The sequence below is a fragment of the Protomyctophum bolini genome, assembly GCF_963924005.1.
Source record: "Protomyctophum bolini genome assembly, chromosome: 1".
In the NCBI taxonomy this organism is placed as follows: Eukaryota; Metazoa; Chordata; class Actinopteri; order Myctophiformes; family Myctophidae; genus Protomyctophum; species Protomyctophum bolini.
This window is the reverse complement of record NC_137862.1, coordinates 12,906,556-12,932,883: the sequence shown is the minus strand read 5'-3', so window position 1 is coordinate 12,932,883 and position 26,328 is coordinate 12,906,556. Positions and strand designations below refer to the sequence as shown.

Below are 26,328 nucleotides of genomic sequence, written 5' to 3'. Positions count from 1 at the left end.
TACAGTAAACATAGATGTAATTGCTATGAAACATACTGACTGAATGATATAACATTGTTAACCTTTTCTATTTGTTCTGCCAGTTCCATATTCAGAGGAAGCAATGTTAGCCTTACTGCTATTATGCCTGTTACCAGGATCAATGGCCAACCAAGGTAAGAGTTTCTGTAGGATTGAGGTCAGCTTTCAAAATATAATATAACAGACGAGGGGAAGCCGGGAAGGGGCAAATATGTTTAGAGATGATGTGACAGTAATGTTGATTTATTCTAATCACTAATTATTAGACTACAGTCTATTTGATTTTTAAATTTCTATTCGCTAATAGTAGCCTACTCGTGCTGCTGCAATGTCTGAAGAAGCCAATTAAACAACAATACGTTTTACTTTAAGACTGTCAGAGTATATTGTCTTAGTATTTGGATGTATAGCGGCTAATGGCTATAGCCTATACTGCTACAGTAGGCCTATCTCAATTCCCTCTCTCCCATCCCTCTATGAGTGAATACAACTATAGAGTTGTATATAACATTTGGAGAGTACCACCACCGATTATGAATGTTTTGGTTGATATTTTGTTTAAAAAAAAAAAAAAAAAAAATCAATAACATATATTAATCAAAATGTCAATAACTACAAACATAAATAACGACCACACTTTCAGTAGGCTTGAGTAGAACATGATATTGTGTTTTCTTACTCCTACTTTTGTCTCCACATTTAGTTTGTTTTAAGATTACCAATGGGAACTTGGACATGACAGAAGATCTTCTTGGCCTTGGAGTCAATCTTACCAAATGCAGCATGGCCGGGCTCTCCTGCTGGATCAGTTGCGCAAACGCAACAAAAAATGCAACATCAGCATTTTTCACTGGAAATTCATCCATTTGTGCAAATGCTTTCAAGGAATCTGTCACCGAAGGGACACGATTCATCATAAATGACTTGTCCAACACACGTAAGTATGTGCTTAGTCTACACACTGTGGGAGTGACGTTATAATATAATAATAAACATTAATAATAAACTGTTACTTAATTTAGTGATTTTTGAAACATGGTTACAAAGTGCTTTACAGTGGCAATATAAAATGCAGTAGGCCTACATCAGGATGGTAGAGAGTGCACCGGCCGGCTTCTACAGGCTATAGCGGTCCTCAAACTCTTTTGCTGACCTAGCTGACGCACCCCCAACGCTCAGTCTTGTTGTATTTGGCCATACATTATACCCTTTCAATATGTTTATGGCAAATAATCATGGAATGACACTGTACTGATAGACACGCAGCTGCTGTATACTCTCGCAGCTGCTCTACAATATTTTGTTTACCAGATTTTACAGTTTGTTAAATAACACCATGAAACCGCCATTAATGTCACGCGTGACGCATCCCCTAGAGGGCGTTCGCGCACCACAAGGGGTGCACACATACTACAGCCTGGTAACCTTAGAGTATAAATTCTAAGCTGGTAACCCCTGAGATAGAGGGTAGGCTATGCGCATGCATAAAGCGAGTGGCAAAGTGAGTTTAACGTTGTTTAAATTAGTTTGACTTCTGTTTGGATGTATGGGCTGTCTAGGCCAGAAAGTTTTTGTTTTTTTGACACTCCGTAGGTGCTTCCGGTTATGATGATGTCACATAGTTATAGTTATGGCTGTGATGGTCATAGTGACAGGGTTATACATTTAGTCAATTCTAATATAGGATTGCCTCTATGACTGTTCCTAAATAAGTGATACTGTGATACAGAACATCATTCTAACTGTCATCTCCCACTCGCCTTTTCTCTTCTCAGTTACCAATTGTACCGTGGGTATATGCAGTGAGCAGAACATATTGTCATTTATCAAAAGAACAGACAAGCCCAATGTTTCAGAGGAGGGACTTTACAGACTCTTCTCCATCAGAAGTATGTGCAGAGAATGGTTCTACCATTCCTCAGAAATAAGAAAAGCCTTTATAAAGTAAGTGGCATTGCTCTGTGCTTTTGTCTGTTCTCATGCTCTACACTGTCTACAGTCTAGTAGTCTACACTACTGCTCTTCCTACTACATTCTAATTCACCTCAACTCTCATCTGTACTCTCTCATATTGTTTCTACTCATTATTATTATATAGTTTTTTCTGTGATCTATACGACTTCTACCTTTATTGCATCTGACTGATAATTTAATCTATTTATTTTGTCCTATTCTATACGTCATTCTGTTTCATGGTGGTTATGTTTACTATTGCTGTTATTACAATTACTTAATACTTCTCATCTCTGTCCTCTCCACCCCAATTTACTCTGCTGTACTGTGATCCTGCAGGGTGGAGAGAACGGTTATTCATAATATCATGAAATCATTTACTCTGCTGTACTGTGATCCTGCAGGGTGGAGAGAATGGTTATTCATAATATAATTTACTCTGCTGTACTGTGATCCTGCAGGGTGGAGAGAACGGTTATTCATAATATCATGAGACGGACAAAGCTTGAGTCTGGAGGCTTGCAATATTACTTCCTGAAGGACTTGGCTTTGCATGTGGTCAACATCAGCCAGGATAACCTCACTGCTGCAGGAAGCAATGACAGGATTCTGGTGGATATGCCTCAGGTACTGAAACTGCCATGCATGAAGATGAGGCTCAAGTTCAACATGGACAACTTGAATCAGAAAGAATAATAACCTACCTTCAGGAGAGACTGCCCAAATAAAATGCTAGAGCACTCAACTGGTCTGAACGTATATATTATTTTGCAGGGGTGACTAAAAGTAATAATAAATATGTGCAGACAAGCTTCATTTCTCACATATTTCATGGATCAGTTGCTAACTTGCTAATAGTAAGATTTACTATTTACTAAATTAATAGTTAGATAGATTAATTAATGCTATAATACATATGACAGGAAAATACTTAAACACAGAGTGTAAGAATTCAGCTGTAAATTACTGGAGGAAAAAGGTGACACATATTATGACAATGCAGCTGCATTTCATGTCATGAAAGGTGCTATACAAATAAAGTTTTTATTATTATTAATGAATGAGATTATAACATGCACTGAAGTTGAGACATCAAACAGCTTTCTTCTCTCTGACCGTCTCCCAGCTGCTGCCTCAGAATCAATCATCCATCCCAGAGACTTGGCTTCCTGTGGATGCCTTGAGGGAACTCCCACCAGAAGAGAGGATTGTTGGTCTGGTCAGCTATATGCAGCACAGACTGTTTCAGGTACAGTATGTCCTCCTGTAACCATGTACCTCCATCATTAAATCATCTCACATTACAATACTGTTCTAAGTAAGTATAAGTATAAGAACTGTTTCCCAAACAGTGGGTTGGGAGTCTTGGGACCCATCTTCAGGTTGTGGACCAATTTTTATGGGTTGCAAGTAAATATATATATTCTTTCCGTGTAAAAACAAAACAAAAAAACACACATCTTTTCACCAATTAAAAAAAAAAAAAATGTATTTCATGAATACAATGAAAAATTCAAATGATTTCCATAAACATTTTCTTTAAGAAGTAATGAAAATAGCAGATCTACAAGCTCACAATGCGGTGCAATGAGATTTTCACTAGTAAATAAATTGCTGGATTTTGACTAAGCTGATGCTTGTTTCCATCAAAACAAACATTTGCAATTTCCTCACATTGTCTGTACTCTGTATAGAAGGTTCTGCATTTTATTATCATATAAGTAAAATAACTTAAGTAACCACCAAATTTCACTACTTGTACTGTATATAATTAATATGTGAAAATAAAGATACAAGCAAAACAAAGTTTCTACAATGACTATGGGAACTCTCTGTCCCCACACAGTTTGGGCAGGAGGATATCCCATCCATGGTCATCAGGATAGAACAAATGGGGGAGAAACCATTTTCTGACCTAAACACCTCAGTTCGGATGATCTTCAATATCACTGGTCACACAAGCTTGAGTGTAAGTGTTTGCAAATGTGTGCATGTGAACATGTCTGTAAAAAAACACATTTTAGGTTAAGATTAATTTCATGTCATAACACTGGCGGGTTGACATAACTGTGGCCGTCTGGGCATATCATTCTTCGAGGGGCACACGGCCAAAGAGAGGGGCAACGACGACCATGGCCGCCGTGAAATTCCTGCCCTGATCGTATCATATCGTAAATCATCCAATTGCCATCCAAGGCATAAGAAGAAATGGCACCCTTTTCACATTGGGGCCACCAGGAGGCCACAACCTGACCTGCCCTGGTGGAGACCTGTGCCGCGAGCACTTTCGTACTATTTAGACATTTAGAAGACACTCCTATCCAGACTGACTTACAAGTGCGAGATTGGAATAAGCATGATTTCTAGTCAATAAACGACAATCAAGGTAAATAGTCATGAGTAGAGTGCTGAGAGAACAATGTAGTTGGTCTATGTAAGCATTACATACATACTCATATAGTACTATGAGCGTAGCTCAAAGTATGACATTTCAGCAGTATTAGTATTACTTATAGTATAATATAGTAAGTATTGTGTTGAAACTAATTTGATATAGGATTAAATTCAATTGATATCTTCATTGTTTTCTTCAACAGAATGATTCAAGGCTACGCTGTCAGTTCTTTGATGAACATGGTGGGTATATGACTATCATTGTTTTGTTTGTTCTGATTGCTCATCTATTTACTTGATTGCTCAAACTCTTTTTTAAATTTAATTGTACATTTGCAGGTTAGCATATTTTTAATTTCATACATTTGCATGCATTTTATACCTTCTCCTAAATTTGGGGCTGAAATATGCTTTTCCTTAATGAATATTTGAAAATGTATACTGTAATTGGCACCAATGCATGATAAATTTATGTTTGGTCATATTTGGTCACCACATTGTATTTGTATTTGTATAAAAATACAATGTATACAAAGGTGTCAGTTCACATGGTAACTGTTGGTCTGACACACACCTATATGCTTAGCATGTGGATTATCTTGCATGTAGATAACTGGCACTGGAAAACTGATGGGTGTGAGACCTTTAACACAAACTATGACAGCCACACTACGATTGAGTGCAGCTGTAATCACACCACACCCTTTGCTGTCCTGTTGGTAAGGACACATTTCTATTGATTTGTTCCTGCAGTTGCAATACTTCACAGATGTAGAGTGAGATAACTGTATGTGATCTATTTGCACAATTCTCTATATCTTACAGATAAGAGATCCTATAGCCGAAATCCATTGGAAGATCTTGTCATATATCAGTTACATAGGCTGTGCCCTGTCTGCCTTCTTCACAGTCTTATCCATCGTTACATATATCATCAGTGGGTAAGTGTGTGTGAGCGTGTGCGCGCCTCATGCATATTGTGTATGACTATGAGTGTGCACTGCACACGCATGCAGTGTGCAATAACATCTTTTTGGAGGAAATTATATTTCCTTATGTTTTTAACAAATATATTAACCAAAATATATTTTTCAAATCACATCTATACATTGAAATGACCGAGGGGTAAGAGAAGTGGTGGAACCACTTCTACAGTATGAGTGACTTTGTATGACATGTATGTGTCTCCATGAGCATGAACACCTGCAGGTAATTGCAACACAAACCTACACACAGAGAGACAGATGGCAACAGGCTAAAAAACAGCAGCCTACCGTTTCAATCTTTAATTAGCAGGATTTGCAACACCTAGCTGGGTGTGATTTGCTTCAAGCAGTGCTGGTGAGAAGCCTATTGAAATGAACTAATTCATACACTGTATAGCTCAATGACTTAAACTCATCAAAGGTACCACTTGCTTCACACTGGGTGAGATTTGTTTAGTTCTTTGTGACCACAAAAACATTTGCACATGACCTCCAACCTTGACCTGTCTGTCTGTCTCTTAGGAACAAAACGGACCATTCCATTCCCATCCATGTGTCCCTGAGTGGGGCGTTATTCCTGCTCAACGCCTCCTTTATGATGAGTGAGTGGGGGGCCACATTGAAGACCGACTGGGTGTGTCTGCTTATCGCAGTCGTCATGCACTACTCCCTGTTGTGCAGTTTCACATGGATGGCCGTAGAGGCCTTTCACCTCTACCTGTTGATGATCAGGGTATTCAATACACACTACAATCACTACATGGTCAAGATGTCTCTTGCTGGATGGGGTGAGTTGAACTTGCATACCGATTACCGACATACTCTCACTTCCAAATCGCAAGGACTTCATGGGACAAATCAGTAATACACTATATTATTTAATTTGTTATTTTACTTAATTTACCCCTATCCAAAACACAGTCTGTGTGTGTGTGTGTGTGTGTGTGTGTGTGTGTGTGTGTGTGTGTGTGTGTGTGTGTGTGTGTGTGTGTGTGTGTGTGTGTGTGTGTGTGTGTGTGTGTGTGTGTGTGTGTGTGTGTGTGTGTGTGTGTGTGTGTGTGTGTGTGTGCGCGTGTGTTTAGGAATTCCTGGTGTGATCGTGGGAATCGCCTTGGGAGTAAAGGACATCAAACAGTTTTATGGCTTCACAGAAATTACCCTGGCTGAGGGAAACAAAACGAATGCCATGTAAGTTTTGGTTCACTATTTTACAGGATCAGACAAAATATCTCCAAAGCAGTCTCAAGTTCTCAACCATAGATGGAAACATTATGGAACTAGATAAAGTGCCCCTCCACCAGGGCAGGTCAGTGTGGCCTCCTGTTGGCACTATAATAAGCCAATGTGAAAAGGGTTCAATTTCTTCTTACGCCTTATGGCAATTGGATGATTTGAGGTATTTTGTTCCAAAAATGTGTTTTGCAAAAATCCACCTGTTGGTGGCGCTATAACAGGCCAATGTGAAAAGGGTGGGCTATATTCCTCAGCCTAGTAGGAACGTCTGTGAAAGATTTCACGCAAATTGCACGCTGCGTTCAGGATTTAGCCAGGAGTTAGCCAATCAGGATGGAATATGAAATATCGGACAGATCTGTCTTGAGCACATGACTATAGAGATACTGTGTAACGATTTGCGGGATCTTTGGACAAAATATGGAAAAAAAATGTTTTACAAAAGTTGGCCTCCTGGTGGCGCTATAACAGGCCGTTCTGGAAAATCTGGGGCAGAGGTTCATCTTTGGAAGGCCAAGGTCACAACACATAGCAGAGTTGTGCTTGTAGATCGGCTGTTTTCAGCATGCAAGCAAGTGTAAAATCAGCCATTATGACGCTATCAAAGCCTGCCAAAATATTTTTTTGTTGCCAAAATCAACTATAGATTTAGTCAACTAAAGTCCTATCATATTTAGTCGGCTAAAACTAGACGAAAACTAAAACATTTCAGATACTAACATATGACTAAAACTATTCATCAATATGTGCTGTCAAAATGACAAAATGTGGTGTAACTCAGCAATATGCCAAACCGTTTAACAACGTACCATAATGCCCCACAGCTGCTGGATCACAGACAACATGTTCTTCTACGGAGTGAACCTGACCTACATCAGCCTCGTCTTCATCATCAACCTTGGCGTGCTGCTAGCCGTAGCCTCCAGGATCTGCAGGCTGAAATCTGGATCCGGAGGGAAGTCCCATAAGGCTGGAGCCTCAAGCAAGCTCCCTCTGGCCGGCAAGGACATCCTCACTGTCCTGGGGCTCACCTTCCTTCTGGGGACCACATGGGGCCTGGCCTTCCTGAGTTCAGGATACATCAACTACCCTATCCTCTACCTGTTCTGCATCCTCAACTCGCTGCAAGGTCTGCTGTCGGTATAGTTGTCAAATGTTGCTAGGCTGTCTCTCTTTGTTATGAAATACGAATCAAGTTCATCTTCAAGTTCAAGTGAATGTTCCTCCTAATTCTTAATGTTAATGTCTTTCCTCCAGGTTTCTTTATGTTCCTGTGGATCTGTGGTAACGCTAGAAAACAGAGAAAGAGAGCACAAGAGACCCAGGGCATTTCAAATCTGACATCGTCCTCAGCTAAGTGCAATGAACCCGACACCTGCATTTATGCCAAGTAATCAACAATAATTCCGAGCAACAAAATGTGATCACATTGCCGCCGGTTTGAACGGTTATATTGATCGTAAGTTTTGCAATTGATTTGGGGAGTTTACTGGTTTCTTTTGGTGAGGTATTGCTATGTTTTGCCACTTTGGCAGGAATATGTGTCGAGAGTGTCGTTATGTTCACATGCTGACTCAAATGGCAACCTTTTGCATAAACTAAATTTATACTGTGTGAGGGTGTCGCATCATGGCGTGTTTTTAGCTTGTAGATCAATTAATTTTGGCAAGACCGTCTATATTAATTATAAATTAAATTAGACACCAGTATTTTGAAACGATGCCTTTCTTGTGCTCTCAAATTTGAACCCAATGCCAAGGGCAGCTAGCTTGATCTTGTGAGGACTCTGGTGCCACATTTACACCTGACATGAACAAGGAATCTCTTATATGGATAATTAGAATACATGTGTTGTCCCATATCCAGATGACTTATCCAGATCTCTTGTTAATAACAGGTGCTGGCGGCGTGTTTCCTCCTCCTTCCTCCATCAGTGCCCATACCCGAGGCAGGGTTGGCGAAAGGGCCTTTATGTGTGGAGTTTGCATGTTCTCCCCGTGTCTCCTAGGGTAGGTACCCTCACACAAAACATGCCGTAATCCTGGTCTCTAAACTGCCTCCCCCTGACCAGCCGGGGCTCCTGACGGAGGGGAAAGGAACTGGTTGGAATAACGTGTTCCTTCCAAACTCCCCTGTCAGGTGTAAAGGAGCAACTTGGACACTCAGGCATGAAGGAAGCATGAGTTCAAGTCCGTTGCTCTCCCTATGTCCCCCATATATTGGGACTAGGTTGGCGGAGGGTGTGTAGAGCCCAGGATCACATTAGATAATTGACACAGGGGTGAAAAATGGGTTACAAAATCGTGGGATAAAAAAATAAAAAATAACGGGTGCAAATGGGGACTTTGACTTGCAAAATATCCAACAAACTTTTATTAACTGGTTTATAAAAAGTAAGACGCCCTGAGGGCGAGAAGCGACAGAAACATTGTATAGGCTATCTTCTGGGAATGCCCATATATGGAGTTTCTTTTAATAGACGTTTTCGGGCCTGAAAAAACACTCTTAATAAGGCACAGTTGAGAAGCAGGAGTTAAACTATTAGTGTCAGTGAGGTCAGTCGTAGATTAGATAGATAGATCCATATATGAAGATCACGACGCCTCGTGACACGCTCCATGTGTCTTGAGTGTATGGTTTGATGAGGTCAGATCAACATATGGAGACGGCCATATATGGAGCGCGTCATGAGGCGTGACTATAATAACAATCAGCAGCCCAGTTTATCTCCCGTCAGTCTTTTTATTATTTTCCTTTCTTTCGGTTTCCTTCTGACAGTTTGTATTGATTTTCTAACTTAAACACCTTCAACAATATATGCATAATAAAATGATAAAATAAAGCATGTATGTATATAAAAAAGAAATACCAGAATTGTCTGTAGGTATTTATTGTACATCCTTAAACCATAGCCTCCCCCCACCAAGTCCATCGGCTAATCCCCACAAGCTCCAATGAGGGCCGTCTTTGCAGCAGTGTAGAAGTCCAAGTCTGTGTGATAGTACAGTAGTGCAGTGATACTCAACCTCAGGCCCGCGGGCCACATCAGGCCCGCGGGACCATTATGACTGGCCCACCAATGAAAATCTAAAAAAAAGAAGAAAAAAAAATCTGGAAAATGAAATAAAAATAAATAAATCTGAATGAAGTTATCTTTAATTACATTATTATAAGTAATACTATTAGAGTTGTACTATTACTCGAACGAAAATAAAAGTTTGGGGGGGGGGGGGATGCAATGCAAATGAAAGACATATACTGTGTATCCCTATTCCCTGACATAATTTTATAGCTAAACGGACAGAATTCTATTTTATTTGAATGATGAAACCCAGCTGCCATTAATAGATGGAAATGGAAATTGCGGAAATGGAAATTGCGGAAATGGTGGAAATGGAAATTGCGGAAATGCGGAAATGGAAATTGCGGAAATGGTGGAAATGGAAATTGCGGAAATTGCGGAAATGGAAATTGAGGAAATTGAGGAAATGGAAATTTGCGGAAATGGTAATTGCGGAAATGGTAATTGCGGAAATTGCTCTTCACTTATAGCTATCTATTTTCAGGTAGATTGTTTTATTTTACTCAGTCAGCCATATCACTACTCTTTTTTTTTTTCATGAAAAAGGTCATAGCTGGGTAATCTATTTTCAGGCAAATTGTGTTTATTGTATTTTATTTTACTCAGCCATAACAATTTATTTTCTGTTAACCAACTTGCTGGCTGGCAGGCAGACAGCTACTCATAGACAGGCAGACAGACAGACAGACAGCTACTCATGGAGAATTGGACAGGCAGGCAGTCAGACAGCTACTCATAGACAGGCAGACAGACAGCTACTCATGGAGAATTGGACAGGCAGGCAGACAGCTACTCATGGACAATTGGACAGGCAGGAAGGCAGACAGCTACTCATAGACAGACAGACAGCTACTCATGGACAATTGGACAGGCAGGAAGGCAGACAGCTACTCATAGACAGACAGACAGCTACTCATAGACAATTGGGCAGGCAGGCAGACAGCTACCCATAGACAGACAGCTACTCATGGACAATTGGACAGGCAGGAAGGCAGACAGCTACTCATAGACAGGCAGACAGACAGCTACTCATGGACAATTAGGCAGGCAGGCAGACAGCTACTCATAGACAGGCAGACAGACAGCTACTCATGGACAATTAGGCAGGCAGGCAGACAGCTACTCAGACAGGCAGACAGACAGCTACTCATGGACAATTGGACAGGCAGGCAGGCAGACAGACAGACAGCTACTCATAGACAGGCAGGCAGACAGCTACTCATAGGTCGCATTCTCACCTAATACTTCGGTAGACTCGAATGCGTATGGGCGGAGAAATGGGATTCTTGCATATTTAATTGGCTACGGTTTGCCTTCACACTGTCATGATCCGCAGCAATTGGAAATGCAGCAGGGGGGACCTTTATCAATGTGTTCCATTCATAAACTAGCCTACACAATGAAATGATAAATCTATGGTGATAAAATTATACTCATAACGTGCATATGTGTCGTGCCGTCTGGGACTGCCCCCCCCCTCTCTCGCTCTCTCACTATAAGCACGCAGCCACGCACTGTTCTTTTGGGCATGGAGGCACAGCGCTGAGCGCACTGATATAACAGACAGCAGCGCAAAATGTTTACAAGTTTATCGAGATGAAAGTTCCTACTCCCCACTAGTCCCCACACAGTGACAGCCATTGACAGACAGAATATTCTGTAGGCTATAATACTATTACACTGCACTGCAGTGTTTGTGTTTTCTTAAGCAATTGATTAATGTAGGCTACTCGTCCTCATTTCGATCAGGGCTTCAGTCTCCACTCTCCTCATTCGACCACGTCTATCCACAGTAACGGGACATCTTTGCACTGCGTAAAATATGCCTTCTCCGTCTCCAACTGTGTTCAGCTCCTCACCCGCCACATTGTTTGCTTCATTTCCTTTATTTGCTGCGGATTGCATTCACACCTGCACCGAATCGTAGTCAAGCGCGATTGGAAGCGAAGCGAAACCCCCGTTTTTGCTCGGAGTAAAATGCGGTTCTTTGCTGCGCATTAGGATTCGAAAGAGCCTTCACACCTGCCAAACGAAGCGCACTTTCTGAAAATGCGCAGCAGGATTCGTTTTAATCGCAGCAAAGCTCTCTGGTGAAAATGCGACCATAGACAGGTAAGACAGCTACTCATTGACAGACAGACAAATAACTACTCATGGACAGACAGACAGACAGACAGACAGACAGACAGACAGACAGACAGGCAGGCAGGCAGGCAGGCAGGCAGGCAGGCAGGCAGGCAAAGAGCTACTCATGTTATGTTATTATGTTATTATAACAGCTACTCATGTTATGTGCAATAATTTGTGCAGTTATGGAAACAGCTCTTTGTGTTTATGCAAGAAAATGTAACACATTTATTTATTTACATATTGTGTGCATGCACATTGTACTTTGATACATTTTGCGAAAATAAAGCAATTGAAAGAGAGAAGTTATCAAGTATCATTAATGTCGTAATTTTATCTACTGGCCCCTGGCCCCTTGCCATTTTTGTAATGTGGCCCACAGGTAAATCTATTTGAGTATCCCTGCAGTAGTTGTCCCAAAATGCATTATTTCTTACAACAGAGAAATAATAAACCAAATACAAATGTTGAACTTATAGTATTATTTCATTGAAAGTAATCCAGTTATATAAAATTATTCACTTCTATCTTCCATTCTCCCCTCTGCTCCATTCCTCCTTCTCCCCTTCATCCCTCCATCAACCTCTCCTCCATTCCCCTGTTCCTGTAGTGTACATCTGGCAGACCTCTCAGCCTCTCCGCTGCCTGAAAAAAAAAATCTAAATAATTATTTTGCTATTTACGACACAATTTAAATTAAATAATTAATTAATAATTAATTAAATTATGATCATGATTTCGTTGGTAATGTCAACTCAAATCATCCTGTTCTAGTGATATCTCAGGAATGCCTTAAGAGAATTTCATCACATGAGGCACAAACGTCCACTTGGACTCAAGGAAGAAGTGATTAGAATTAAGTGTGACCTAACAAATCACGTTCATGAAATTCCTTCAAAGCCTTCACTACATAATACTACACGAGTCTGGACAGACTGCAAACGGTTGGCAGAGGCACACAACCGCGATGCTGTATTTCTGTACCTGCTCTGGCGTCAGATCCCTCTGTTCCATGGCAAGCATCTCATAACCGACCATGTGCTTCCGGACAGTCGCTGACCTCAGCAGAGGGGGGTAGTAGTGGGCGTGCAGCAGCCAATGGGAGTTGTCCATTCTCAAATGCTCACCGGTGGGTGCCCCTGATTGGATGGATAGACAAGAGATCGAGAGGAAGGTACAGTTAACTGTGTGTGGACTGAAAGGTGCAATAAAATAAATCTATACGCTACTAACATAGCAGCCACTTAGTGACTACCTAGCAACCGCCTATGAATCACATTATAACCATATGCTACTAGGTGATTTTTAGGCAGTATCCTAGTTTTTCTAGGTGGAAACTACTGAAAGAACATTAGGTGGTTGCCAAGTGGATCAAAGCTAGTTGCTTGCTGGACACTAGGTGGTGGCTACTGTAGGAGGATACTAGGTTTTTGCAAGCTGGATACTAGGTAGTTGTGTGTATGCAGTCATCCATCACTCTGAAACAGTAAACATATGTGTCATCTTTCTCAGTTACTGTACCATGCCAACCCATGGAGTAAGGGAAGTTGGTCTCAAACAGATTGTCATATTTGGTCAGAAGTCTCTTCATGATGTCAGCAAGATCTATAAATAGACAAGATATGAAAAAGTAGTATAAGAACACAAAGTACCCGGCAAGTACCAAGAAACAGTCTAATTTCGACATAGCTTCCCTGTGGATGTCTGATGTCATGTTCATATTGTTAAGTAGAGAAAACTAATCACGCACACTGTCTTCACTTGAGTTTAGATTTTATTGAGCAACGTTTCGGTTGTCAGACCTTCATCAGGCATAAAGAAGAACTGACAATCAGTATTAGTACAACTCTGGGATCAGCGGGGGCCAATCAAATTGATTGAGTTGTACTAATACTGACTTTTGTCAGTTCTTCTTTATGCCTGATGAAGGTCTGACGACCGAAACGTTGCTCAATAAAATCTAAACTCAAGTGAAGACAGTGTGCGGGATTCTTTTTCTCTACTTATAAGTTCCAGTTATCCGACGCACCTGTCCATTGTAGGTGTGCAGAAGGACTTTTTCTTATATGTTCATATTGTTATCAATCATGCCCAGCAGAAAGGTGAATCTGAGATTATTAATTCACAGAACGTAAAAGATATTCACACAAAACAATATTTGTAATATGTGGAAAGTTTCCAGGGGGATAGATTTCCTTGCCCTACTGGTAGCATGCACGAGACATTTGGAAATGGATGGTCCAGGGATTCCAGTGATTTGCTGTGGACAAACGTTACACACAGACCTTCTAGACAATTTGCCACTTAATGTTGTGTTCTCACGAGGCATATGCAAAGTTGCAAAGATCACAGCATATTTGTATCTTTCTATGTTTTGCAGCAGCTTCAAATGTCAGATTTGCTTTTTAGCTTCACGTCGCTGGCTTCCATGTTGACAATGAATGGTAGACTGTATCTTTACATCTGCCTGTGTGAACGGTGAACGCACCATAACCCGTTGTAAAAGGTACACAATGTAATTGAGTAATACACACACACACACCCACCCTCTCTCTCGGCAGCTGTGAGGTCATTAAGCCGCAACACGTGGCGCCGCCGTGGCAACAGCAGCGTCTGGTACGGCCAAGTCGCCCAATAGGGGACGACCACCAGCCAATCAGAGGACAGGACCACTATCCTCTCCTGAGGAGGCAGGAAGTAGGGACAGATTTGAATCCAGTCAATACATCCATAACTCAGTCAGCACAAAACTATCCAGTCAATACATCCATAACTCAGTCAGCACAAAACTATTCTGGGGGGTAAATTTAGATTCAAAATGAAAGGATAACATTTTATCTGGATTGAATCACAAACTTATCTCAGGAATGTCTTTCTTCCCAAATTTTCACTTACGGAAGTTTAGATTCCTCTGGAAACCCTTTACTTACTTTGCTTTCTTCCTTCAACTCTTCCTTAGTAATAGTAGTACTATTAACATTAGTAGTAGTAACAGCAGTAGCAGTCGGAACCTATCTTCATATCCTACCACAATTGTTTTCTACTTGGTCTGTGTCTCTCAGAAATCCATCTTCCAGTGACATCAACGTTAGGTAGATATATATTTCCATTATAGCATTGCAACTTTTCAGGAATAGAAAGCCTGCAGTTTCTATTAGCATCGATGATGTCACTGGACGACGGGCTATTGAACTGAACAGCCCTTCAATAAGACACAGACTAGAAGTACTAGTAGTGGTAGTACCTTTCTCTCCTCCTCTTGCTTGGCATACTGCAGTAGTAACGGCTCTCTGTGCTTTTCAAAGTACTCTCTCTGACAGCGGTCAGAGGTCAATGCCTCGTTGGGCAGGAAGTCACTGGCCCACACCTACAGTATGACATCACAGGGGGAGATGTTATAGTAAAACAAACAAACAAAAAACACCAGAGAGCAGTTCGTCAGAAATCTCTAAGACGGTTACTACTGTAGACTGGCAGGGCCACTCATTTTGATTCACTACCTGAGATTCGAACCCGTAAATAAGGGACACTAGCTTAAGAGGCGTTATCCTTAGAGGGAATCCCAGCTAGGCTGGGGGACATATTGTTTTGGTCCTCAGGCAGAGGCTCTCAGACACTCTGCTCCACACCTGAAAACAAGGCAGCCACAGTCACCAACAGCAATGTCTTGAGGCGTGCAAGTGCCTGCACTAAGATGCCGATGGCCTCACACGTCGACAAGTGTGCCGTCTAATCCATGGTGTGCGGATGATATTCTGTTTTGGAAAGGTATATATACAGTACTTGTATACAAGACGTTAAGTGTCCTGTATCTATATCTATATCGATATATCTATATCTATATATGTGAGAAAGAGAGAGATATGTGGTACATACTGTACAGATAGATCATGGATATATTATAGATGATGTGGATAGACCTGACAGTGAGGGTGAGGGTTTGAACAGCCCATCATGTCTCCTTTGTTCTCAAAGATCTGAAACAAACAGCACAGAACAGAACAGAACACATCTTCACGTGTGCTTCAATTCAGTTTGTATTCTCCATTATTATAGTTCATAGTTAAACTGCAGGGGGGAAAAAAACACACCAGAGAACAGTCCGTCAGAATGCTCTATGGCGGTTTACAGAACTAATAATAAGTCATCGAACATGTGAATGGGCCTGGTGCAAATTTGGCCATAAGCCAATGACCGTTTATCACCAAGCTAGGTGGACATGTTTAATTAACAGCGGCTTTGCAGCTATTTGTATTTCCTGTACATTATTATAACATTTTTTGTTTAGAATTTATGAAATTATTATTATTTGTGTTTGTGTGTACCTGCACCCAGGGATAGGTAGAACCTAGCTCAGACACAAGCTCCGCCCACTTGTCTATAACCTTGATGATTTCCTGGCGTTTCATCAGGGGGAGGGGCATGTCTGACCATGGGTGGAAACACATCACCTTACTGACACACACACACACACACACACACACACACACACACACACACACACACACACACACACACGATAATTAACATTTAATAACATTGAGCAATATTGATCCATTTTCAAAAACAATACCATATATATGATTATTATTCGATTAATTGAAAAAGCAACGATAGAAGGAGATAATTGATAGTTGCAACTTTATTTTAAATACTACTATTTAGATCAAAACGGATACATTTCCAATACTTTTTATATATTTTGATCAAATAGAAATTATTTGATATTTGATCAATAGTACTTACCAGACTCCCCGTGCAGTCTTGGACTGGAAAAGCGGGTGATCACTTGGACCTGAAGAACACACACACACACACACACACACACACACACGCACACGCACACGCACACGCACACGCACACGCACACGCACACGCACCAGAAACTAAAACACAGACCAGAACATAAATACAAATACAAGCTATAGCAATTGGTTTGAAGCAGGGGGTCAGCTTTGGAGATATTAGCGACTTTAAGCAACGCAGTCCGCTACGGCAACCGAAAATGGATCAGTGCTCGATACATAAACCTGCTCTCTGCCCTTTCTACTACGGGAGAACCTACACTTAGGTGTCATTAAAGGTTTATCTTATCTTACTACTACTACTACTATTACTGTATATCACCTGGACTCGGGGCATCTGTCTGCAAAGCAGGGAAGTCATTGTCAAAGACAAAGGTGCTTTCATATTGCGGATTTACCTAGAGAGGGAGAGAGAGAGAGAGAGAGAGAGAGAGGGCAAAAAGAGAGTAGTATCATTGCCATGTTCATGGACTACTACTTCTACTACTACTATATATAGTATTAGTAGAATACTACTATATATATATATATATACCATAGACTGTAAAAAATATGGACAAAGCGTTCCCCGGGTCTAACATGAACGTAAAATGAAGCCTGTCAGTCTTTGCAATGGAAGTCGCCATCTTTCTAGATCCGTTTTGGTCCAGCTGGCCATTGGCTGGCCCAGACAACGAGGCGGGACTTCCCCCCTTCTTCTCTGTTGGTTTTTATTTTGACTCGAGTGGGAGGGGAATCCCTATCATAGACTGTAACGGTAGCCACGCCCCTCAGAACATACGCGACTTTATGGTCATTTTTTTAATTAATGGGACCATAATTTTCCAAAAAGAATATTATGACATTAGAAATGAGACTTTAAACTAGTGACTGGAAGAAGAAAGTATTCATGACCATGTTTATTAAGGTAATACAGTCTGGTGAAGTTGGGCCCAAATACATGGACTTCTATGGGGCTATGGGTTTTTCTGGGTCCAATGACAGCGCCACAACAGGCCATTATATGAACTTTCATTTCCTTAGTGGCTTCACAAAATATCTGTCTGACTCCCCCCCTGATATATACACACACACACACACACACACACACACACACACACACACACACACACACACACACACTACTTGAATAAAACCGATCAGCTATCTCTAATTATTATGATGATTATGGCAATTATACAAATGATTAGGAGATGATGTAATAATTGTGATAGGCCTAGTAGTACTAGTATGACTATGTGTGTTATAATTGCCAGCAGTGCAGCAGCATTAGCACCTCTCCGTTGGAACGGGTGTTTCCAGGACAGAGGGGGTTTTGGGGATGGTGACGGGGTACACTCTCCCCAGGGGAATCCTCCACCTGACCGGCCCAGGGCCTTTTAACCCGGTGGGCTGACACCAGAACCCAAGAACCCCTCAGGGGGTTGAAGCGCAAATGTTGGTGCTCTGGAAGTATAGAGGATATGAGTTAGTACTAGTAGAGCAACTATTACCATTACTGCTACTACTACAATTATCAGTACTACTACTACTACTACTACTACTACTACTAATACTACTACACACATTGACCATCTCTCAATCCGGCCCTCAAAGTCTTCAAAGAAACAAAACAAAACACAGAATCTAGTGAAAAGAGATGTGGATTGTAAATTGTAATTGTACAGTTCAAGAGTTATAGAACACTTTATTTTATTTTATTATTACCAGGTTAACCTAATCTTGTAGTTAAACTTCCAGGCGATAAGCCCACCTTAATCTTATCTGCTTTTACAGCTTGAATATTCACATCACTTTGACTAAGTTAATGGTATCTGTTATTGTTTTGTATAACAAGCTTTTCACACTATTTTTGACTTTTCAAATTAATCCACACGCCTTCAACTGTAACTAATTGCAACTAAATGCAACTGTAACACTTCAAATGTAACTACATTGCCTAATAACGGCAATGTAGTAGTTTATTTCTCTCTCTCTCTCTCTCTCTCTCTCAACCCTTTTCACAGTCAGTTCAGTTTGTACTCTTGTCTTTGTATTGAGTTTGTGCTTGAAATGTACTGTAATTCTGCAAACTGTTAATAAATATTTCAATCAATCAATCAAAAAGACAGACTGTAATGGTGGACGCCGTTACTATACCTAATGCATATGTGAACACAATTCTACATGTATGGTATAATGTAAATAAGGACACAAATTGTAACAAATGCATATATTGAACTTGGGTTGCGGGCAACTCAGGGTTAGGCATAGCCCCTCTCGGCACCCTCCGTAAAGTTTCTGACATTTGTTCCAACATTTTTTTAATTAGCCGATATAAGCTGAGCTTGTAGATCGGTTATTTTTTAATTGAAGTTGGTACAACATATGTTCAGGAGGAGGACCACGCTTACAAGCTAAGATCGTTGGCCTCCTCTGCCACCATGCCATGCTAACTCTATCCCTAGCCTCAGGTATCGAGCCCAATCAGCTCCACCATTTACCTGCCATGGTTACCAACGCCAGCTCCACCCTCACTACTCACCGAGACCTCGCTGCCATGGCAACTGCCAGCTCTCCACCCTATCGCCGCCCTCGCTGCACAAAGGGAAGTGTATTTATGCCAGCCTGTTTCACCAGCCATTCGTGCATCGTATCTCGTACGTCCCGTACCTACACAGCACACAAGCAATCCTAGCCATGGATAGCATCGATCTTTTTCCTTCTGACGACGACCTCACCTTCCCGGACTCGCCTGGAACGCCGCACCTCCAGATGCTTCCGGCGACCCGCCCGCTGCCCCGTTCAGCTCCCGGTCATACCGGCGTGTCCACGGCAGGCCAGGCAACACAAGCAACCCGGCTGGTAGCCGCCTCCGCGCCCAGCAACCTACGGCTCCGCCAACTCCCCCCGCTTCCTCCGCCTCACCAACGCCGGACACACAGCGTCATCCCACCTCCACCTCCTCCACGCCGTGAGTCCGTTCCGCGGTCCTCCACATTCAGGCATGCCATTCCACCACCAAATGAATGGACAGTCGCCGGGCTCAAGAGAGCACTTCGCGAGAAAAACGTCGCGTTCCACAGAACGCTAAACAAGGGCCAATTGTACAACATGCTAGCCCAATACTCCTCTCCTCCAGCCCTTCCGGCAACATCTGCGTCCCCGAACGATGACGTCACACAGGGTCCTTCCCGACGCGACGACCGGAGAGTGGACCCATTGCCGCCTGTCCAGAACCACCGAGGTGAGCAAGCCTTTCCATTACCAAACGATGGTTATATTAATCAATGTTTCACCATTCCAAACAATCTCACTACTGGACAATCACCCCTACCTGTACCCCCAGGCCAGACAGTGCACAGCCGCCTCGGACCTTATGCCACGCTGTCCAGGCGGGCCATGCCTCCCCCCCAGCATTCCTCCCCCCCCCCTGTGCCTGCTCCTCTCCTCCCCCCCCCTCCCCTCCCCCCCCAAGCCTCCTTCGGAAGCCTTCCATCCCTCCCCCCTCCTTCCCTGTCCATGCAGGCTGCACTGTCATCCCACCCCCTTGCACATTCATCCTACCTCCCCCCCCCAGCCCTCCCCTTCCCCCCCTCAGTCCCTCAGGCCGCTAGCCAGCCCTACACTCACCGGGCCACCGACCCAAGCTGGCTAGCACCTCCCCCACCTGCGGGTGCCCAGTATCCCTCGAGCACCCCCCTCCCCCCTTCCTCCCTCCCCCCCCCCTCCCTCATGTCTCTCCCCCACCCCTTCTCTCTCTCCACAGCAGCGGCCGCCACGATGCCATCGCACGCGCTCGCCCTCAACCCACCTCCCGTGTCCTGCAACCTCCGCCATCAAATACTGCAGGGTAACGACATAGACCTCGCCACTATTCTCAAACCCTCAGCTCACACATTCCAACCACGTGCAGTAGACTGCGGGGGGTTCTCAATAACCCTCCGCGACCTCACATCCTCATCATCAACCCACTCCCCCCTCACTCACACAGAATTCACACTGGCATTCTCCATTTTCCGTGAGGTAATCTGCTCCCAGTTCCCCAACAGAAGGTCAGAACTAGACCACTATCTATATCTCATCACAGACCTAGCAGCGCGCTTCGGCGGCTCACTTTTTTACGAATATCACAGGCAATTTGCAGCCAGAGCAGCAGCCCGCCTCCAGCAATGGAACCAAATTACATACTGGGGTGCTCTCGACGTGGAGCTATACTGCCGACTCTTCGCCGGCAGCGCCGCCCTCACCTGCTCCGTCTGCGGCTGCCCCTCCCACCCCACCAGCGAGTGCGTCCTCTCAGCCTCCAGACCCTCATCCAGACCATCATCCAGACCCACCCCAGCCCCCACCCACTCATCGCACCCCCAGCCAGCCCCCGACAGGGAGCAAAAACACCGTCCCACTGGCCCAACCGCCTTCCCCTCCTCCTCTCAAGCCGTGGACAAGAGAGGCAGAAAAATAATGTTTATCGGCTCCAAAATGTTGTGCAACAACTTTAATGACAAGGGCTGCTTGGTAAACACATGCAGAATGCTCCACGTCTGCTCCTACTGTGGCGGAGCACACACCCGGTCCAGCTGCCCCCACAACCCCACCAAACCAGCCAGCAGCTGACTCATCCAGCACCTAGCCACCCCCGTCAACATCCCCGCCCTAGCCAAAGCATTAACTCACCATCCCGACACCCCATTCATCCTGTTTTTCATAGACGGACTAATCAATGGATTTTCACCAGGCCTTTTTTCACTCCCCGAGCTATCTCATTCCTGCAAGAACCTCCAGTCCGCCCTTTCAGAACCCGACATAGTCACCTCCCTACTACAGAAAGAAACACAACAAGGTTTCATGATAGGACCATTCGACTCCCCCCCGTTCCCCTCATACAGAATCAGCCCCCTGGGCGTGGCAACCAGGAAATATTCAGGCAAAAAACGACTCATCATTGACCTATCCGCCCCCCACGGTTCATCCATCCCCAGCATTAACAGCCTCATCCCCAGCGCCGACTACTCCCTCAAGTACTCAACAATAGACCACGCCATCACCCTCATCCGACGCGCCGGGCGTGGTGCCTGGCTGTCAAAAGCCGACATCACGTCGGCCTTCAAAATCCTCCCCCTACACCCAGACTCATGGCACCTTTTTGGCGTTCACTGGAACAATAAATTTTATTTTTCAGTTAGATTAACATTCGGTTGCAAAAGCTCCCCCAGACTATTCAACAACCTCTCAGAACTCCTCTGCTGGATCATGCTCAACAACGACCACATCCCCCACCTAGTTCACCTCCTGGATGATTTCCTCACCATCGACCCCCCATCAGCCCCCCCCGCCCGCAGCCTAACGTGCCTAAAAACCACGTTCGCGGCGCTCGGCATCCCCCTCGCCGATGAAAAAACAATGGGTCCCCTGACCAAAATCGAGTTCCTGGGCATCGACCTCGATTCCGTCACATTTCAAGCCTCACTACCCCCAGAGAAATTAGACCGCATCTCACTCCTCATCTCCAACTTCCTCGAAATCCCGTCATGCACCAAACAACAACTCCTACAGCTCCTAGGCCACCTCAACTACGCCACCAGAATTATTCCACAAGGCCGTTCATTTATTTCCCACCTCCTCCACCTCGCCGCATCCGCCCCGTCACTCCACCACCATGTCAGTCTAGACCTACCATGCCGCATAGAGCTCAGACTCTGGCACCTCCTGCTGACCAACTGGAACGGCGTGACCTTTTTCTACCATGACTTCCACTCCTCTCCAGAAGACCTGGACCTATTCACCGACGCGGCACCCTCCGTAGGTTTCGGGGGGTACCACAGAGGGAGGTGGTTCTCAGAGAAGTGGCCAGAAGAGCTTTTTTCCCCCCCCCTTTTCCTCCGCCCACTCCTCAGCCCTCTTTGAAATGTACCCGGTGATAGTCGCGGCCTCTCTTTGGGGTCACGAATGGACCAGCCGCTCAGTCCTCATCCACTCCGACAATCAAGCCACCGTCCAAATAATAAACAAAGGTCGCTCTTCCTCACTACCCCTCATGGCCCTCCTCAGACGCCTCACATGGATCTCAGTCACCCACAATTTCCTCATCCAAGCAGCTCACATCCCCGGTCATCACAACGCAATAGCAGATTCACTCTCACGCTTCTCCTTCCAGAAATTCAGGCTATTGGCCCCATCCGCAGACCTCCACCCGACTCCAGCTCCTCCGTTTTCACAGATGACCTTCCCATAGACCATCCACTACACAACCTCCGGACCATCTCCAGAAACCTCATACTCCAAGGTATTTCCCCATCCACACTCTCTTCCTACTGGACAGCCTGGCGCACTTTCCAGTCATTCCACTCCACCTTCGGCCTACATTTTCCTTCCCTGGACCTCATCACCCTCACCTCCTACATCAGCCACTGCTATTCATCACGGGCCATGCTTCCTTCCACCATCCGAGTCTACTTATCAGGTATCAATTTCATTTCCAAACTCATAACAGGAGCCCCTCACCCCTTCTCACAGCACGCACATGTCACACTGCTCCTTAAGAGCCTGAAACGGAAGGAGCCTCACAATCCTCCTCTCCGCCAACCTATCACCTATGACATCCTCTCGGGATGCATTAATACACTCCGCTCAGGATATTTAAGCCCTTCCACAGATTCCACCCTGGAAGCCATGTTCCTACTAGCATTTTTTGGCTTCCTCAGGTGCTCAGAATTCACTACACCTAACTCCACATTCATCCACAATAGACACCCCTGTTTATCCGATCTGAGCATCATAGATTCCACCACCATCATTTTCACTTTAAAATACAGCAAAACGGACCAATACGGCAAAACGACACCCATCTACCTGTTCAAACTCGACTCACATCTCAGCCCATACGAACCCTTAACCCGTCACCTCCGTGCTAGGCTCTCTTCCCGTGCCTCTCCTCTCGATCCCCTGTTTACTACAGATTCCGGCTCCATAGCCACCAGACACTGGTTCCTCTACCACCTCCGCCAGATCCTGACCAAGGCCGGATACTCCGCATCCGTCTTCTCCGGCCACTCATTCCGGATCGGCGCCACCTCCACAGCCTCCAGACAAGGTATAACCGACCACACTGTCCAACTCCTTGGGCGCTGGTCTTCCCAAGCATACCACGCTTACATACGGACGAGTGTCCAGGACCTCAGAGCCGCTCACGGCTCCCTGGTCCAGCGAACGCTCCACAACTGATTTTCAATCATTCGAACTACTTTGGGGTCTCGTATTGGGGGCGTGTCCGTACACGACCAGAAGGACGCCCCGCTACTCAGACCCCATGCCAAATACTCAGGGTATCCTACCCCCCCGGAACCGGGCCTACGACTCCCCCTCCCCCCACAGGGCCACGCCCTATCATCCTCCACTTCCCTCCCAGGGGCCTAGTCTCACTAACATCCTCCATCCCCTCACTCCCTTAAGATCCCCCTCGTAACTCCAACTCATCCCCTCATCCTCACTCCCCCTCCCCACCCCCTCCTTTCACTCATCCTTCCGGCCCCTCGGAAACCTCCTACATCCCCTCACCCCCTACCCTTCCCCTCTTCCCAACCCGACATCCTCCTCCTCTCCCCCTCATCCCAAACGGGACACATCCTACACGAACAGTCAAGGCCATCCATCCCAATGCATCTCACCCCATGCATCGTTCCACTCAATGCGTTATTCTAACGCATCATTCATTCAATGCATCTCATTCTATGCATCATTCCTTCTCATGTTCTACCTCTTTTCTAAATAAATACTAAACCATGTTAAACGATGTTCGATTGAATGTGTGGTCTGTACTAGTGAATTGAAGTTGGTACAACATATGTTCAGGAGGAGGACCACGCTTACAAGCTAAGATCGTTGGCCTCCTCTGCCACCATGCCATGCTAACTCTATCCCTAGCCTCAGGTATCGAGCCCAATCAGCTCCACCATTTACCTGCCATGGTTACCAACGCCAGCTCCACCCTCACTACTCACCGAGACCTCGCTGCCATGGCAACTGCCAGCTCTCCACCCTATCGCCGCCCTCGCTGCACAAAGGGAAGTGTATTTATGCCAGCCTGTTTCACCAGCCATTCGTGCATCGTATCTCGTAACCCTCCCTCCCACCCGCTTCTCTTACTAACTCTCGTTCTCCAGTTTCAGGTTCCGACGGGGGTCTCGTATTGGGGGCGTGTCCGTACACGACCAGAAGGACGCCCCGCTACTCAGACCCCATGCCAAATACTCAGGGTATCCTACCCCCCCGGAACCGGGCCTACGACTCCCCCTCCCCCCACAGGGCCACGCCCTATCATCCTCCACTTCCCTCCCAGGGGCCTAGTCTCACTAACATCCTCCATCCCCTCACTCCCTTAAGATCCCCCTCGTAACTCCAACTCATCCCCTCATCCTCACTCCCCCTCCCCACCCCCTCCTTTCACTCATCCTTCCGGCCCCTCGGAAACCTCCTACATCCCCTCACCCCCTACCCTTCCCCTCTTCCCAACCCGACATCCTCCTCCTCTCCCCCTCATCCCAAACGGGACACATCCTACACGAACAGTCAAGGCCATCCATCCCAATGCATCTCACCCCATGCATCGTTCCACTCAATGCGTTATTCTAACGCATCATTCATTCAATGCATCTCATTCTATGCATCATTCCTTCTCATGTTCTACCTCTTTTCTAAATAAATACTAAACCATGTTAAACGATGTTCGATTGAATGTGTGGTCTGTACTAGTGAATAGACAAAGTATAAAATAGGTCTTACTCCTGTGGTTAATGTATGTTTTGTAATACAAATCTAAAACTACAAAGTAAACAGTATAGCTGTCATGTACTTGTATTGGAAAAAAAGAAATAATTATATATATATATGTGTGTGTATATATATATATATATATATATATATATATATATAGATATGTGTATATATATGTATAGTGAAGTGTAGGACTATTGAAAAATGAGACGTAAAATAAAAGTACATAAAAATGTACTAATGCCTGCTCAGCAGGATGTGTCTATCATGAGTTGTTTACTGTCATGCATGCGAGTAAACTCAAGTGAACTGAACACACACACACACACACACACACACACACACACACACACACACAGGAAGTGTGGGATTTTAAGTATTATTACTTACTACTACAGCTATTACCCTATAGTAACCCTACTACTACTTAGCTTCTCACGAAGAATACAGGTCTAGTGGGCACTCAATATTGTGGGCACATCATGTTAAATTTGCTACTTTTCCCCAAACAATTAAATTAACAATTAAATAAAGTTTAATATATGTATGCTTTGGGAAATGTTCGGAAATGATGTAAAATGTACATGATTTGAACATGCATGTCCCTTCAATATATAAAATAAATTATGAAATAATACTAGAAACGGTGCTACACATTAACTGTGTGTAATACTGTAGTAGTAGGCTGGCTAACAGTGTTGTTATTGTAGTAAAGTAGTTGTTACAGTAACATACCCTTTGGATCAAACGTAGTTCCTTCCTTACTCATGATGTTCGTTACTTCAAAGATGAAAGGTGTCGTTACCAGTAGAAGTACGAAATACTACAACTCAACTACTAAATAAATACAAGGATCTTAAATTTCTCTTTAAAACTTCCCTGTGGTCCGTCCTCTATTTATGTCCTTCCCGAAACAAAAGCCAGTCAAAATAAAAGTACCTGAAAAATGGTTTTAAATAGTGGTGCCACCTTCACT

General features: G+C 44.1%; 2 protein-coding genes across 2 annotated transcripts; one reads left to right on the top strand and one right to left on the bottom strand.

Annotated features, from left to right (window-relative positions):
* Positions 1 to 98: 98 nt before the first annotated feature.
* LOC308315864 (adhesion G-protein coupled receptor G5) lies at positions 99 to 8,645 on the top strand. Its single transcript, XM_080764096.1, has 13 exons — positions 99 to 155; positions 725 to 958; positions 1,797 to 1,965; positions 2,436 to 2,601; positions 3,101 to 3,223; positions 3,821 to 3,943; positions 4,572 to 4,611; positions 4,978 to 5,087; positions 5,194 to 5,309; positions 5,877 to 6,142; positions 6,437 to 6,542; positions 7,412 to 7,716; positions 7,845 to 8,645. The coding sequence occupies exons 1-13, from the start codon at positions 104 to 106 to the stop codon at positions 7,979 to 7,981; spliced, it is 1,947 nt and encodes a 648-aa protein (XP_080620222.1). The 5' UTR covers positions 99 to 103; the 3' UTR covers positions 7,982 to 8,645.
* Positions 8,646 to 11,922: 3,277 nt separating this feature from the next.
* galt (galactose-1-phosphate uridylyltransferase) lies at positions 11,923 to 26,242 on the bottom strand. Its single transcript, XM_080759705.1, has 11 exons — positions 26,088 to 26,242; positions 17,878 to 18,047; positions 16,924 to 16,999; positions 16,543 to 16,591; positions 16,122 to 16,251; positions 15,717 to 15,773; positions 15,041 to 15,163; positions 14,343 to 14,478; positions 13,318 to 13,401; positions 12,781 to 12,935; positions 11,923 to 12,441 (listed from the first exon to the last, which is right to left on the bottom strand). Exons 1-11 carry the CDS (start codon positions 26,119 to 26,121, stop codon positions 12,364 to 12,366), a joined length of 1,092 nt encoding a protein of 363 aa, XP_080615831.1. The 5' UTR covers positions 26,122 to 26,242; the 3' UTR covers positions 11,923 to 12,363.
* Positions 26,243 to 26,328: the final 86 nt, after the last annotated feature.